This window comes from Chaetura pelagica, unplaced genomic scaffold, assembly GCF_000747805.2.
Source record: "Chaetura pelagica isolate M959 unplaced genomic scaffold, ChaPel_1.0 scaffold464, whole genome shotgun sequence".
Classification (NCBI taxonomy): Eukaryota; Metazoa; Chordata; class Aves; order Apodiformes; family Apodidae; genus Chaetura; species Chaetura pelagica.
Genome location: NW_009952981.1, coordinates 76,857 through 92,397, shown reverse-complemented (window position 1 = coordinate 92,397; position 15,541 = coordinate 76,857). Strand labels below are relative to the sequence as shown.

The 15,541-nt window shown below is 50.0% G+C and overlaps 1 protein-coding gene across 1 annotated transcript in view; it reads left to right on the top strand.

Annotated features, from left to right (window-relative positions):
• The first annotated feature begins 2,423 nt into the window (after positions 1-2,423).
• DNAJB12 (DnaJ (Hsp40) homolog, subfamily B, member 12) overlaps positions 2,424-15,541 on the top strand; it is a 14,932-nt gene continuing 1,814 nt past the window's right edge. Inside the window, exons 1-8 of the mRNA XM_009996402.1 lie at positions 2,424-2,463; positions 3,004-3,178; positions 4,489-4,634; positions 8,209-8,394; positions 9,891-9,970; positions 11,109-11,218; positions 14,052-14,224; positions 15,258-15,409. Of these exons, the coding sequence (XP_009994704.1) occupies positions 2,424-2,463; positions 3,004-3,178; positions 4,489-4,634; positions 8,209-8,394; positions 9,891-9,970; positions 11,109-11,218; positions 14,052-14,224; positions 15,258-15,379 (1,032 nt within the window). The 3' untranslated portion in view covers positions 15,380-15,409. The remainder of the gene's footprint in view (positions 2,464-3,003; positions 3,179-4,488; positions 4,635-8,208; positions 8,395-9,890; positions 9,971-11,108; positions 11,219-14,051; positions 14,225-15,257; positions 15,410-15,541) is intronic.

The window sequence follows — 15,541 nt, the reverse complement described above, 5'->3', positions numbered from 1 at the left end:
ACCCCCTCCTCGTGTCCCCACCCCCTCCCCAGGACACGGGGCAGCCCCTCGGGTCGCAGTGCCCCTGGGGGGGCTGTTTTCAGGCTGTGAGTTGCTGCCGGGGGCCTGTGTTCCCGCTGGGGGGAGCCCCTCAACGATTCATGTTTCTTACAACCCGAGGGGGGTTTTGTCAGAGAGGAGGGAAGAGGGAGGCCCAGAGCAGGGCACAGGGGCTTTGAGTCCTCCCTCAACTCTCCCCACACATGGGCTTGACCCACGGAGGAATGAAAAGGGTTGACATACCTTGCCTGAGTTGAGATTCTGCAGCTTGGAGGCTGGATTTGGTGACCTTAAGGGTCTTTTCTGGGTCTGGTGATTCTATGATTCCTCTTGAGAGGAGCTGAGGACCATCTGTCCCCATACCCAGTGTTCACTGCAGACTAGCAGTGATGCCCAAGTTACTCTTGGCCAATCAAATTTACTGAGTCGAGTTGTCACTTCAGTGCTTCAGAGTCTGTGTTGTGGAGAGGCTGAGGCTTCCTGGCCTCCTCCCTCTGCTTGTCCAGGGCCTCTTCCCTTTCCCTCAAACACAGCATGTCAGCCTGTCCTGAGCATGGTGGCTTTTCCTTCCCATCCAGAGTTGATAATTTTGTGAAGCTTTCAAGTAGGAAAAAGGACCTTTGGAGGAAAAAAGTGGGGAGTAGCAGGTGGAAAAGCCCACCCTGGGAGGGGTTGCTCTTCCTGAGGTGCCCTGCCAACAAAGCAGCTCACTAGGTTGCACTGTAAACTAGTGTTTTGCCTTAATCCTGCAGCCTGGAACATCCAGGATAAAAGGTGGGATGTGTTCGCTTAGAGAAGTAGAGCATGAGAGAGGGAAAAATGAGGAAAGGGGAGGGGGGCAGCAGGGCAGATTGATGTTAAGTACAGTGTGTTAATTTGTGGCCAGAGCCAGCCAAGCTGCTGGTACAAGTTTCAGGTCAGAGCTGCCATCCTAGGCCCCTTTGCTTGATGTCCTGGTCGGTCGCTGGTGCACGTAGTGCCTGTGGTTGGGAAACGTTGCCCAAGATCCTGCAGTTACCCCTGGTCGTTGAGTCTTTACGTGGTTCGTGTGCCCCTGGGAAGTCTCCTGCTCCTGAGTGACGTTGGGTTTGGCAACACTTGGTGACGTGGACCTTGTGCAGCTGCTGCTTCAGACTCTGACCCTGGCTGGGCCCTACAGGTGTCGTCACAGGATCAGCCAAGGGTTTTGCAAGGGGATTTCAGCACAAATCTTCTCCTCCAGCTGGGCACGCTGGTGTAGATCCAGCCCCACTGCTGGCCTTTAAGTGGGGGGGTTTGGAAAAATGAACAGAAGTTGGCTAATAAGTAAGAAGAGTGATCCCCAGCACACAGTTTGGGGGGAGCTGGGTTGGCAGAGCTGAGAACTAAGCCAGTGGGTTGAGTTTGCCCTGTGCTGTGACTGCATGGAGGACCAGCGTGGCTTTGGGATGCAAAAGCAACAGGCCTGGGGGTGTAGAATGAGGCAGGACGGAGCTGTGGCCATGTGTGGACTTCTGTGGTTGGTGTGAGGAATCACCCTGCTGCTGATCTCCTGGCAAGCTGTGGGGAAGTCAGCGCAGAACAGCAAGAGAGGGGTGGGCGGAGGGCCTGCCTCGTGGGAGACAAGATTTTAAAGGCTTGAAAGGAGCAAAAGCAAAGGTTATAATTTTGTCAAGGCTCTGGTGGTATAAATACAAGTGAGGGAAGGATTTATTTTTCTGAAAGCCAAAATCCATTAAGCCCCCCAGCTCACGGAGTTGTTACTCCTCGTTAGCCTGTGGTCATTTTTATCCCTCGTCCTGCAGCAACTGCCTGTGTTGGCTGTTGGATCACTGAGTGGTTTTTTCTTGCCCCTACAAGCTCTGGGGGGCAGATAGGATATCTTGCCTCATCTCTTGGCCTGCAAGCTTTGTTTGCACTTGCATAAAGAACATGATCCCCCCCTCCCAGTGCAAGGTCTGTGGTGTGCAATCCACAGGAGGAGATGAGATGTCCTTCTCGGTTAAAGGACTGCAACCTGGTCAAGTTGCTGATGCCTTTGTCAATAACTTTGGTTTTAATCATATTCTGTGTGACTCTTCTTTCTGGTGGGGATGCAGTAGATAAACTTCAGAGACTACAGGTATGCAGGTTAGCAAAGAATAAATACAAAAATAGCTAAAAGTGGGGTCGAAAGATGCTTCTGTGCCTGGAGGAGTCTCACTTGGTTTCACAGTGTTGTCATATGTGTGGTTAGGCCAGGCCTGGCTGTTTATCCCGTCTTGGCTGAAGAGGACAGTGTCTTGAGCTTCTCAAGAGGGAGGCAATGAATGGCCTGCAGCAGTTGCTCCAGTAGAGGTGGGCACCCCACTTCAGGAAAGTGAAACTGAATGTATGCAATTCACATGCCCTAAATGAGAGCGAAGATGGTTTTCACAGCTGCTTCTACACAAGTCAGATATGTTGGTCAGATGGTGCAAGAGGACAAAGCAGCCTCTGACTCACATGTGGTGGGTCCTCTCCTCCTGCCAGCAGTCAGTGCTCCAGTTCTGGGTCCCCTTTCAGTGTCCCCATGTCACTGGCATCCCACCATGTTATTTCCTAAGCTCTCTAAAGGTATTGTGACATAGCAGATTCTCAAAGGCAGGAGGTGAAGAAGAATAATGTGCTGGAGAGCAAACACAGAAATGCTTCATTTATGGAGAGAGACAGAAAAAAAGGAGGAGGCAAGGATGGGCTGCTCAGGTGATCCCACACTCTCGGGCTGGGCAGGCCTGCAGTTTTGGTGGAGGTCACATGCATTGGGAGAAGCAGGCAATGCCTTCAGTTTGGGCAAGAATTGTCAGGAGCTGGAGGATTGGGTGAAGAGGTGAGGGTCTTTCTGACAAAGCGTGGGAGGTTTTAGAGCAAGAGGTGAGGAAGGGGTCTCTTTATGGGAGAGTGGGAAAGGCAAGTTGAGCTTGGTGTTCTCCTGACTTCTGGCATCTTTTTTTTTTCTCCTTCCAGTTCTGCTTGAGTCACTCAACAAGAACGACCAGTCAGCCAATGGCCAGTCCCAATCCAGGGAGTCCACAAACCCCCAGTCCAGGAAGACGAGCGGAGACTTCCCATCGGCCAACGGCGAGGCTGGCGGGGAAGCTCCCAAGGGCTACACTCAGGACCAGGTGGATGCAGTGAAGAGGTGTGTGCACAGAAGTGTGAGCTCACCAGGACATACCAGTCTGCTCATAGGGTTGGAAAGGTTTCAGCTTTGAACCCTCTGGAGTGGTTTTTAATTGGTGAGGTGTTAAAGCCCTGGGAGGCAGCTGGGTTGGGTTTACCAGGGATGAGATTTCCAGCCCCCAAAGGCATGGACAAGGGTTGGAACTGGAGGCACAAAGGCCTCATCCTGGCTGGGGTCCAAGGAGGCATTTGGGATGCATTCATCTCATGGTCTTCAGGTTCATGTTTGCTTTGGTGTTATTCAGTAATACTGTGAAAAATTCTGCGTGGTCCTGAGTTCTTCTAGGTGGAAATGATTGGTCAGAGCTTGCAGTAGGCAACCCTTGTGGCTCTGCTGTAGTAGCAGGTGACAGGGCACATTCTTGTCCCTCTCTCCTGATGATTCTCTGCTCATGGTCTCTCTTAGGGCCTGATAAAGTAGATGCCCACTGCAGGACACCACTCTGTTAGCACAACATACTCCTGAAGCTCCTGCTTCCAAGTCCCAGGTTGTGTTTATCCAGTCACCTGTTTGCCAGACCCAGTTTCAAGCTGCTCTTTATTCCTTTCTATCATTTGCAAAGACTGAAAGTTTTAAAAGACTGAACTGTGGGCACAGTCACTTGGTAAACTTTGAGGTTGTGGACATGGTCTGGATTGTGTAAGAGCTGCTCTGGCTCGTGGGCTTTTGGGGATGCTTGTTACATCATCCATGTCTCCAGAACCCCAGCCTGCTGCCTTCTGTGTCATCCAAATCACGTGAGAAGGAGGAACCATCACTGGGCTGCCAGTGTGCCCAGAAGGAGCTGGGCTGCTCACAATGGCCTGGCCACCTCCCTGTTTTCTCCCACTGGAGCTCAGCTGGCATTATTTTTAGGTCTGTGAATTAACTGGGTCTGAGGAGAGGAGGGGGTTGGGAAAAAAGCAGGTAGCCCAGCTATCCTTTCAGATCCCAGCCTGCCATTGGTCATCCCTCCAAAACATGAGCAGTGATGAGTCTGAAGCTTGTTTGCCAATCACATTCTTCATGCCTGAGGAGAGGCCCTTCTACCTCTACTGGCAGGACTGGTTCTGTGGGAGCACTGGTGTGCTAGTAATGCAGGCACAGTGACTCTGTGGAAAAAAAACTGGGTCACACTGGGAGGAATTAGAGCTGAGTAAAGCAGAGTTCACTGAGCAGCCCCGATGGAAACTGTGACAAGGGAGAGATTGTGGAGCTGACATGTTCAATGCCACATGGTTTGCAGGGCTGAAACTGACTTGTTCTCTCCTCTCTCTCTTTGCTGACAGGGTAAAGCAGTGCAAAGATTACTATGAGATTCTGGGGGTAAACAGAGAAGCTTCTGATGAGGACCTGAAGAAGGCTTACCGGAAACTCGCCCTGAAATTCCACCCGGATAAGAACCATGCACCGGGGGCTACAGAGGCATTTAAAGGTAAAGAACATCTCCAGCCTTGGAGAGTTGGGTGGGGAGAAACTTGATGGAATTCAACAAGGGCAAGTGCAGAGTCTTGCAGCTGGGGAAGATCAAGCCCATGTGCCAGGACAGGTTGGAGGCTGAGCTGCTGAAGAGCAGGGTAGGAGAAAGGCTCCTGGGGGTTCTGGTGGGCAGGAGAATGAGCATGAGCCAGTAATGTGTCCTTGTGGCCAAGAAGGCCAATGACATCCTAGGGTGCATTAGAAAGGGAGTGGTTAGTAGGTCAAGGGAGGTTCTCCTCCCCCTCCATTCTGCATTGGTGAGGCTGCAGCTGGAATGTTGTGTCCAGTTCTGGGCCCCTCAGTTCCAGAAGGACAGAGAACTGCTGGAAAGAGTCCAGGGCAGAGCCACAGAGATGCTGGAGGGAGGGGAACGTCTCCCTGCTGAGGAAATGCTGAGGGAGCTGGGTCTGTTGGGCTTGGAGAAGAGGAGACTGAGGGGCCACCTCATCAGTGTTTACAAATTTGTTCAGGGCAGTGTCAGGAGGACAGAGCCAGGCTTTGTGCAGTGATGTCCAGTGACAAGACAAGGGGCAATGGGTGCAAACTGGAGCAGAGGAGGCCCCATGTGAATGTCAGGAAGAACTTCTTTGCTGTGAGAGTGACAGAGCCCTGGGACAGGCTGCCCAGAGAGGCTGTGGAGTCTCCTTCTCTGGAGACATTCCAACCCCCCTGGACACGTTCCTGTGTGATGTACTCTTGGTGCCCCTGCTCTGGCAGGGGGGTTGGGCTGGGTGATCTTTCCAGGTCCCTTCCAACCCCTAGGATTCTGTCATTCTGTGATTTGCTCTCAACTGGCAGATGATGGTGCTGAGTTGGGCTCTTAAAAACAAGCCTCAGGAGGCAGGGAGAGTCAAGTAAAGCTCTGAGGTGCACCCTTGTCTACTGACAAACCCAGTCAGTTGTGCAGCACCAGAGACAGATGTTGGGTTCACCAATTCCTCAAGAGCAACATTGCTGGACAGGCCCAATATCAGGAAACTTGGTGTCTTCAGAGCTGGTGTTGACATTCTTCCCCTCATTAAGAGTTTTGGGCAGCCAGTAAACCTTCATGTTTCCTAAGCAAGCACTTGGCACCTGGCCACTGTAAAGGGCTGTGGATGGAATTGGTGGATAGGAACCCCAGGTGAACATTCCTAAGGCAAAACTACACCAGTCATAAAGCTGAGCCCAGCCAGAACTCAAAAAAGACCCCCGGGAGCTTCAGTTCTGCTGTGAAGAGCCCCGTTCTCAGGGCCTCTCTACAAATGCAGCAAGGATGCTTCCTGAGCAGTAAGATACCTTAAAACTGGAGTTGTTTTCCAAGACAAATGCTATTGCTTGGATCATATAACCCCATTTTCCACTGCAAGGGGTGGAAGCCTTGATTATTGTTGTTGGGCTAAAGGCAAAACTTGTTGCTGCCGGTTGCACAGCACTGGTTTTGCAGGGCTGAGACATTCAAATGGTGTGGTCTGATTCTGACCATCTTGGGAGTGACATTCATGGGACTTCTGCTGGAGCAGGGAGCAAGGCTAGGCTGGTGTGAGTGTGTTGATACAGTATTCAGGTGAGCTTCTAATAGACATGAATTCAGCAGTAAAAGTCTTAGGTAAGGTTTGCTCAAGTCTTTTAAGACTTCAATCCACAACTGATAAGCCTGTTGCTGCTAGCAAATAATGAGCTGACCCCTGGCTACTTGGGGGAGAGCCCTTGGTAGCACAGGGGCCAGATTAAAAAGGGAGCATCTGCAGACATCTGTCCAGGTCCCATCTGCCTCCCTTGGGCAGTTGATCCTTCAGTCCTTGCTAAGTGGGGAAAGGCAAGTTTCTTCACCTGTAATCTGAAATAGTGGTGTTTGCCAAAGGCTCTGACAAGAGTTACGTGCCAGAAGTCGTGTGTTAAGCAAGGTGCCCTTTATCCTCTGCTGCAGAGCAATCTGCTCTCAGGTTATCTCTCCTCCAAGCCTTGCTTCGTTGGCTCCCCTGTCCTCCAGCCCCTGAGCTGAGCTCCTCATCTTGCAGGGCTCTCTGGAGTCCAGCTGTTTGGTCCCAGAGGGTGAAGGGGGAAACGTGCACTGCTCTGAAGGTTTTTTTAGTTAATTTTTTTCTTACCTTGATGGATTAGCTGATGTCTTGGCAATCGTCTTCCCAGTGACAGCTGATAAAGCCTTAGGTCTTGTCCTGAGACCTTTTCTCTGTCTACAGCTCAGCTGCAGTTGGCTGCAGTCTGTCTTGTGGCAGATCTGCATCCCTGACGTTGGAAAAAGAGCTGAACCTGGCTACTTAAGGTTAAAATCCTGGTTTGGGATGAGGTATTTCTCAGGCTTTGTCAGCAGAAAGCCAGGCACCCTGAGCCACACCATTTTCCTGGCTTAACTGCACAGTGAGAAGCAACAAGCTGATATGCTGAGAGTCAGTCCTCCTTGTCCAGCTTCCCTGCCTGGTTGTAGAAATGTTTGCATGCACTAATTATAACTCAGAAGGAGAGCAAGTGTATTGATATTACACCCTCCATGCTTCACATCTCTAGTCAAAGAAGAAACCAAACACCTCGATCTGACTGTGGGGAAAGTGTTGAATCTTGGAGTTAATCTCCTGCCAAGGGCAGGTGTCTCCCTCTTCTGCCATCTCTGCCCCTGCCTTTTATACACCAGGCAGGGATTGCCATGAATGGTTTTGTCTTCTTGCAACACAGGGGTGAGAGATGGGCCCTGCAGTCAGGCAGGGAGGCTTTGGGTGGGTTGGTCCAGAGGAATTGGTCAGCTGAAACGTGTGGAAAGAGAAGTACAGAAAGAGGAGGGTGGCAGGCAGATGTGTTGTGATAGAAAGCCTGGTTGGAAGGAGAGCGACCTGGGCCACTGGTGGGGGATCAGTTCCAGTACATTTCCATCACCCCAGGCACTGGTTAATAGCTCTTGTAATTAGGCACCTTACTTCTGGCACCTGGAAGTTCTGAAATTGGTTGCTAACAGACACAACTTGGAGCCAGCTTTTCCTTATTGGCTTTCATGGCAGGTTTTCAAGTCTCTTCTCAGTGATCTAGCCCATGTTTACATGTTCTGCAGTTTTGGTTGGAGGCGATGACACTGAATTCCCTTAATGCCACTTTGGAATCAAATTTATCAACTAAAAGGTATTTTCCCAGGGAGCTGCTTAACAGCTGAAGGATTCAGGCATTAGTTGTGCAAAAGAAATAACAAGTTTAATGAAGTGAACCGTGGAGCTGCTCTACTGCCTGATTTCCTTCCCATTGCTCAGTTCCATTAATCTGAGAGGGTTTCTCCAGGGATGAATTTGTACCAGCCATATCATAATTTCTTCACTTGAATTCATGATGGCCCTTTCCACCCTCTGGATGTGGGTTTCCTTCTGCCTGTGTTTGCCATGGGAGCCTGGCAGGTACTGGTGCTGACACAGCCCATTGAAAAAGACGTGGGTGGTTGAGGATCTCGTTTGTGCGATGAGAAAGGCAAGTCCTGCTGGTTTGTGGGAGTCAAGGTATTATCTGGAGAAGAAAAGAGGCTGATTGCTTCCTTCTTGTCAATATTTCAGCCATTGGCAATGCCTATGCAGTGTTGAGCAACCCAGAGAAGAGGAAGCAATATGACCAGTTTGGAGATGAGAAACTCAACCCTGCTCGGCACGGCCACAGTCACTCGGACTTCCACCGCGGGTTTGAGGCTGACATCTCCCCCGAGGACCTCTTCAACATGTTCTTTGGTGGTGGTTTTCCTTCTAGTAAGCACCTTAATCTCTTGAATGTGACCTGAGCCTTTTGTCAGTGCAGTAGTGAGTTGTTTGGCCATGCAAGGATTGCTGGGTTCAATGGGAGTTCTCCTTCACACATGACCTAAACACCTAGAGTTGTCTACACTGTTCAGATGGGTGCATGGAGAACTCAGCATCCAGCAGGTAACACCACCAGAGCTGGAGTTCTTCCCAACTGCAGGTGTTTGCATGCTGGCACCATTAGCTGTTACCAGGTTGGGTTGAATGCTAGAACAAAAAAAATGACTCGTTGTAAAAATAATCCTATTTTAAGGAAGGCTTTTCTGCCTTGTGGTTTTAGAAGTTAAATGATCTAATCAGAACAAACTATGGTAATGTCTGGGCCTTGTTCTTGATCTGTATCTGCTCTACAGTTTCTCTGAGATCAGTGCCCACTTCCTTCTTTTCACTGTGTCCAGTAAAAAAAAGAGGAAAAGTGTTCTTTCTAAAGCATAATTTAAACCTGTGGAATTGAAAATTAAATCTTTATCCTGGTCTGTCCACAGTGCTGAGTGTGGTTTGGGTGGCAGGAAAGAACCAAGTGACTGTTCCTTCACTTGATCCATTCCAGTTAAAAAGACAGACTTAATGTAAGGGTAAGGGCATTTTAGACCACTCCCTTGTAGTGATGTTTCCCTGGCAGTGCAGGCAGTGGTTATTTGACCCCTGAGGACCAACTTGGAAAAATAAATATTTTGGTTTCAGTTGAGAAGATTTACTCTGGTAGCTCTTTCCTATCTGGTATGTAAGAGCTGACATACTTGCAGAGGCATCTCCAGGCCCTTTGCAGCACTCATCTTCTGCCTCTCAGAGAAGTAAAGCTACTCCAGTCAAAACAGGAGGTTGCTATTTTAGCTCAGCCTTTCTTTCCTTTCTTCACTGTCCCAAGAGAATTCAGCTGGATTCTCTTTCTCAGCTCCCTTTTCAGCTGTAGTTTTGACATTGAAAATAAGGCACTGGAAGAGCTCTGGGTTTAAGAGTGGAAGAACAGCCAAAATAATTTATTTTTGTAACTGGTTTTAATCTGAAGTAAATTCAGTTAGCAGTGGGGAGACCTGTACCAGATAGTCTCCCTACTTAGCTGGCCCTGCTTTGCCCTGGATGGTCCTCCTGAGGTCACTTCCAGTCTGAATTTTCACATGATCCCACAAAATCCTGCAGATAGACCTCTGTGCCCACCACCCACTCACCTTCAGATACATCAGCCCAGCACACTTTAGGGATACTCCTTTTCCAGGAGTGGCTCATCTTGTCCATGTTGGTTTCAGGTGATGCATAGAATTTTTCGGTCTGAATTCTATCACACTAAACTTACTGCTGCCAGCACCTTGACTCCTTTTTCCTCCTGTCCTGTTATTGGTGAGGCTGAGGTGGGAGACACAGCCATCTTTTGTGGTTCCTCCCTGGCCAGCCAGCACCATCTGACATGCTTGGACTTGGGTGTGACAGTTTTCTTCTTCCTGCAGGTAACGTTCACGTGTACAGCAACGGCAGGATGAGATACACCTACCATCAGAGGCAGGACAGGAGGGAACATCAGGGTGATGTAAGTGGAGAAACAGGCATGGGGGGGGGTTGGGAGTCTCAAGGTTTTTCTGAGATGTCAATCTCCAGCTGGTTGGTGAGGTTGTCTTGTGAAACAGCCCAGCTTGTTTCCACATCCATAGAGGGGAGCTCTAGGGAGTGAGTGGCCTTCAGGAATTGCACCAAGTTGGGGTTTAATTTACTGGTGGTTGTTCTCTTGATGACTCTCAAAACTGTTGTCTAGTGGGGAAAATGCTGGTGTGTTTTGAGACAGTGCTACCATGAAATGAGGTGACACCTGTAAAGGGGACCTGTCCTTACCACAGGAGCGTTTTCTTTCATATTTAATTCTGTAATTTCAAAAACCAAACCCACTTTTCAGATAATATGGATGCTTGTGGCTCCTCCCAGCATGAACTCATTCTCCCTTTTATTCCAGTCTTGAAGATGGGGTGTTTCTAATCTGTGATGCTTAATTAACCAAGGAAGACTCTTTGTAGCATGAGCTATTTTTGTGTTCCCATCACAGAAAAATCTAAGTGTATCTCCAACACTCCAAGCCCTCTGGTCTACAGAAATGAGAATGAGACATGTACTGTTTAAGAGACCAGGGTTATGGATTGAAGATAACTATTTTCTGGGGATAGTCAATTACATTTAATAAAAACCCAAACAAACAGCACCTTCCTGAATATTTTTTCTCAGGCTTAAAGAAGAAAATGTACTCTTCTTGAACTGGAATAAGCTCAGGAGATGTGGCAGAAGGGGGATATTACTTCCCTCTGCCAGTGAGGAGGGGAGAAGGCTTTCCATAAATGCAGTTCTGCTCACTAGTACGAGCAGGACAGAAGCCACATGCTCTAGTACAACAAAATCCAGGCATGAGGCTGTTGAAATTCAGTGTCAAGATTCCCCCTGCCTCTCCCCTCTGCCCTTTGTCACATCTGGAGAAAGAGCAGTGGGTTTGGACCTTTGGAGACATGCTGCCCTTTCTGGACAGGGTGGAAAGGGGGGCTCTGGGTTGCTTAGTTCCCCCAGCTATTTTGGGATGTCTCCTAAGCTCCAAGCTGGGAAAAGCAGGAGAATCAGGGTTGTGTTAGGGCGGGGAGGGAGAGCTACATGTATGGGTGGCACTCCACTGTGTGTTTCTGTTCCTTCAGGGTGGCCTTGGGCTGTTTGTCCAGCTGATGCCCATCCTCATCCTGATCATTGTGTCTGCTCTCAGCCAGATGATGGTCTCCAGCCCACCCTACAGTTTGAGCCAGAGGCCGTTAGTACCCGTTGCTTTAAGATTTATCAAGCTGGGGAAGGGGTTGGGTTCTGGAGGGCAGGGTGGGGGGTAGGGATCTAAGCTGTTTGTTTTTCCTGCCTGGCTTTTTTTCCCCTCTCCTTTGTATAATCACACGGTTGCTCTTGCTGCCATCTGGCACATCAGTGAAGGCCTCCTGGTTCTCAAACACAGGTCTTGAAGTGGAAGGTATGGGGGAAGGTTGGAGGGTGCTCACTTGCCTACGGGAGGATAATCTTTGGCAGGGACCTTCTGCAGCCTGTCCCCACAGCTGAGTGTGTCCTAGAAAGGGGTACACAAATGGACTTTTGAGAGGCTGTAGCCCAGCACCCAGATCCCATGTGCAGAATTAATTGAGATGTGGAGTTAGACTGGGGTGTGAAAAACAAAAGCCAGATTGGTTCTTCATGAGTTTATGCCTAGCACGAAGCAACAGAGGAAGAGAAGGAGGAGCAAAAGCTACTCCTGTAGAATAAAAGACACTCTGCAAGAAATCCCCTTTTTTTGATCTGATTTAGCCATGCAATAGCTGTGGCCAGACCTTTGCTATGTGAAAGTGAAGCTGTTTCATTCTAGATCCTGTGGAAATGCCCTGATCTGCTCACTTGGCTGCCAAAGGAAATGAGTCTATTCTTACTCATTTGGCAGTGCCAACAAGGAGTGGGAAAAACAGGCTTGGTTTCTGGCTGCTTGCATCATTCTTGACAAAAGCCTGATGTACTTTCAGTGGAAGTTCCTTATGTGTGTTTAGGGAGGGTAGACTTGGTTATATTTAGTTTCACAGGTGACATTTGCTGTTGATGATGTTAATTACTATAAAACCCAGCTTAGCTTTCAGGTCCAGTTAGTGCTGGGAACTGAAAGATGGAGCAGTTTGGAAGAGGGCACAGCTCAGGGTTATTCAAAGAGCCTAGAGACTATTGAGCTGTGATTTCTGGTATATAAAATTAAGCATTGTGTATGTCTACCAGTTTACTTTATACTGGTGAAGTGGCAATTTATGGAGCAAGGAGACGTTCAGTGGAGGGCAGCAGGCAAACCAACATTCAGGTTTCTGGAGAAGAAACTGATTCAGTCCTCCCTCATTCTTCCTGAGACACCAAGGCAGTTGAGAGGGACACAGAAGGTTGCTGTGCCAGCAGATGGTGCTGCTGGGCTTGTGCAGGCAGCCAGGCCCCTTCGGCTGCCTGATGTCCGGGGAATTGCTGCTTGGCAGGACCCTGGAGCTCACTGCACTCAACTCAGCGAGTGGGAAGTGAGAAGCTTTTGCACCTGGTGAGGTTTTAATGACACACGGAGATTTTAATGCCACTTCTCGAGGGTGGGGCTGTCACTGAGAAAGGCAGAGTCCCAAAGAACTGTTTGTTGCTCCTTGTTGCCTTTATAAATCTCTTCCAAAAACAAGCTTCCTTCCAAAAGACCTGTCTGCTTGTGGGCCTGTCTGTGCTACCATGTGCTTCAGTAACACCTCAGCAAATCTGCCTGGTGTAATTGCATGTCTGGCTTCAGGTGGCAGGTTTCTTGTGCCAGGTCCTGCCCCTGTTTTCAGGCTGCTGAAGCTTTGCAAGTTTAAATACTCCTCCTCTGAGGACACACTTGGTAGCTTCCATACCTCATCTTTATACAGAACAGGAATATGGGCTTTGGGATCTGTCTTGACAGGTAAAATAGTGAGCTGAGCTTCTCCCAGACTGCATCTGCCAGCAGGCACTTTTGGTCTTTGTCTCAAAAAATGCCAGGAGAGCCTTTTGGTCACGTTCAGTCTATCTGCTTACCCACCCCTCGTCCCCTAGTGCTGGACCTTGATGAAACATGCAGGAGTCTTTGAATCACTCCTGTAAACCCTGATAACAGACTGAAGGGTGAGCCAGATGAGTTCATGTTTACACCTGGCTTAAGAATCAGGCTCACATTTAATTCAGCAGCCAGCTGGTATTTATTGTGGGAAGCTTTGGGCAGGTCTCCAGCTGGAGCAGTTCCTGATGAATCCGGCACTGGGGTACAGGTCCTGTGTTGCAGCTTGTACACACACCCTAGTGAGTATCTCTAGGTTTGCTGGAGTGTTGGGGAAAAGAAGTGCAGGGCTCTGTCTGAAATGCAAATCCAGGGGGGGAGGTAGAGTAAGATGAGATTTCCTTCTAGAAAGTGCTTTCTGTACTCGCCTGTGCAGGCTCGAGTGCCGAGCGGGTCTGATTATTTTTTTCTTGCCACAAGGGTATTTGTTGCAGCATGTGATGTAGTGGAGGAAACTGACACTCTTGGGCTTAGCAGAGAGGTCTGAGTTTGACCAGCAGGCAGCCCTGCTGAGCAAGGGGAGGCTGCTGGGGAGCTGTGGCAGCCAGCTCCCCCCCAACTCTGCCAGGCTTCTCTCCTGCCTCGCTGGCTGCTCACATTCTGCACAAGCAGCAGCCTCTCAGCTCTGTAACCATCTCAGCAACCATCCTTGGGCCTCACCACCAAAAGCAGCTGATGGTGTCGTCAGCAAGGAGATTGCAGAGAGATTTAATTAGTGCTGAAAATTCTAATGAACACTTTATTTTAAGTGGGTTTAGGCCTTGGGCAATCTGCCTCAGAGTTATGTCTGTGTTCAGAGCTCTGCCCACCTAGCTAGAGGCCTGGCAAGTTTTCTCTCCCTGCATTGGCATTTCTTTTCCACCAGAAATGCTTTCCCCTTCAACTCTGTGGAGGCAGAGAGTGATGTCTTGTTTCCAGCAGCTTGGTATCATGGCATGTTGTGCATCAGGAAGAGCTGGGAGCTGTTTGCTCTGCCCTTGAAGCGTGTCCTACACTGTTCTGACTCTTCTTCCTGAACTAGGTCTGTGGGTCACGTACACAGGAGAGTGACAGAGCACTTGAAAGTCATCTACTATGTATCTGAGAACTTTGCAGATGAATACACGGGCACAAACCTGAAGAGTGTGGAGAGGAGTGTGGAGGATGATTACATTGCAAACCTTCGAAATAACTGCTGGAAAGAGAAGCAGCAGAGTGAGTGGTGTTGGGGTCAGGACCAGAGGGTCCTGCATGAAGCTGGAAGGGTCTTTTTCTGGGGACTGGGTTATGCTCAAGTGACATTTGAACGTGATGTAAACACAGTTCCTCTGGTGTTGGCTGGTTTTTGGTGTGGTGGTTTTTTTTCTGTCGCTGACTTTGTGACAAATCCTGTATGTGGGGTTTTTTTTGTTTTGGTTTGTTTTCCAGTGCTGCTGTAGAACTGGTCAGACAGCAGTTGTGCCCTGCAGCTTCCCTGCTGTGTCAGTTGGAGATCTCTGCTTCCTAGTAGAGCAGGGAAGCTTGCAGACACCTCATTTTAAGGAGCCCCCCCCTCAACCCTGATAGCTCTGTGTAACATTCTACTGTTGGAGAACCATGCCTGCAAGCCTGCTGCCCTGTGGTGCCCTCCACCCCTCATCCTGTCCCTGCTCAGAAGGTGCTGGTGGCAGGGCTGGCACTGCATGCCCTGTCCCAGGAGGGACAGCTGCCCAGCCTGGCAGCTGGAGAGACAACCTGGCTGCCCAGCCAGGCAGCAAGGTAGTGAGGGCAGCAAACTCTTTGCCAAGTCACAGGGGTGACCTGACTTCTCTGCCTGCCTGTTCCCAGCAGGTGATGATCCCAGCTCTTGGAGCACTGGCCGGGGGAGGATTTTGAGGGCCTGGGATGTAGGAGGGGCTGCTAGACCCCCCCAGTGGTGCCAGATGAGGCCAGTGCACTGAGCTCTGAGCTTCTGTGGTTCTTCCCCATGCTTTTGGGGTAACCTTTGTGTAGGCTGCCTTGTGTCCCTCCTGGGATTAGGGGCAGGTCCTGCCAGGTTCCCAGGGCTTTCCCGGGGATGGATGAGCTGTCAGCAGATATTACGCCCATCCTGTCCTAAAGGGCACGGGGCACTTCCTCAGCCTCATCCTGTGCTTCAGGGAGCCTTGAAGTGCCTCCTGTTCCCAAACAGAGCCCGTGGTGGGATGTGTCCTGGTGGGTGGGTCTCCTTCCTCATGGCCTCTGTAACTCTGGGCTTTTCCCTTTGCAGAGGAAGGCTTGTTGTACCGGGCACGCTACTTCGGAGACTCGGATCTGTACCAGCGAGCACAGAAGATGGGCACCCCCAGCTGTAGCAGACTGTCAGACGTTCAAGCCTCTCTGCACGCATAGTCACCACCAGCCCACTCCACGGAGGTCTGAGTACCAGCTGGTGATGCTTCCCCTGGCAGCAGAGCAGGGCACCCTAGTGCTTGTCACACTCACTCAAACCCCTGCCTGAGACGCAGACCTTTGCGAGTCTCCCCTGGATGCGTCATGGGGGGGGGGGGGCAG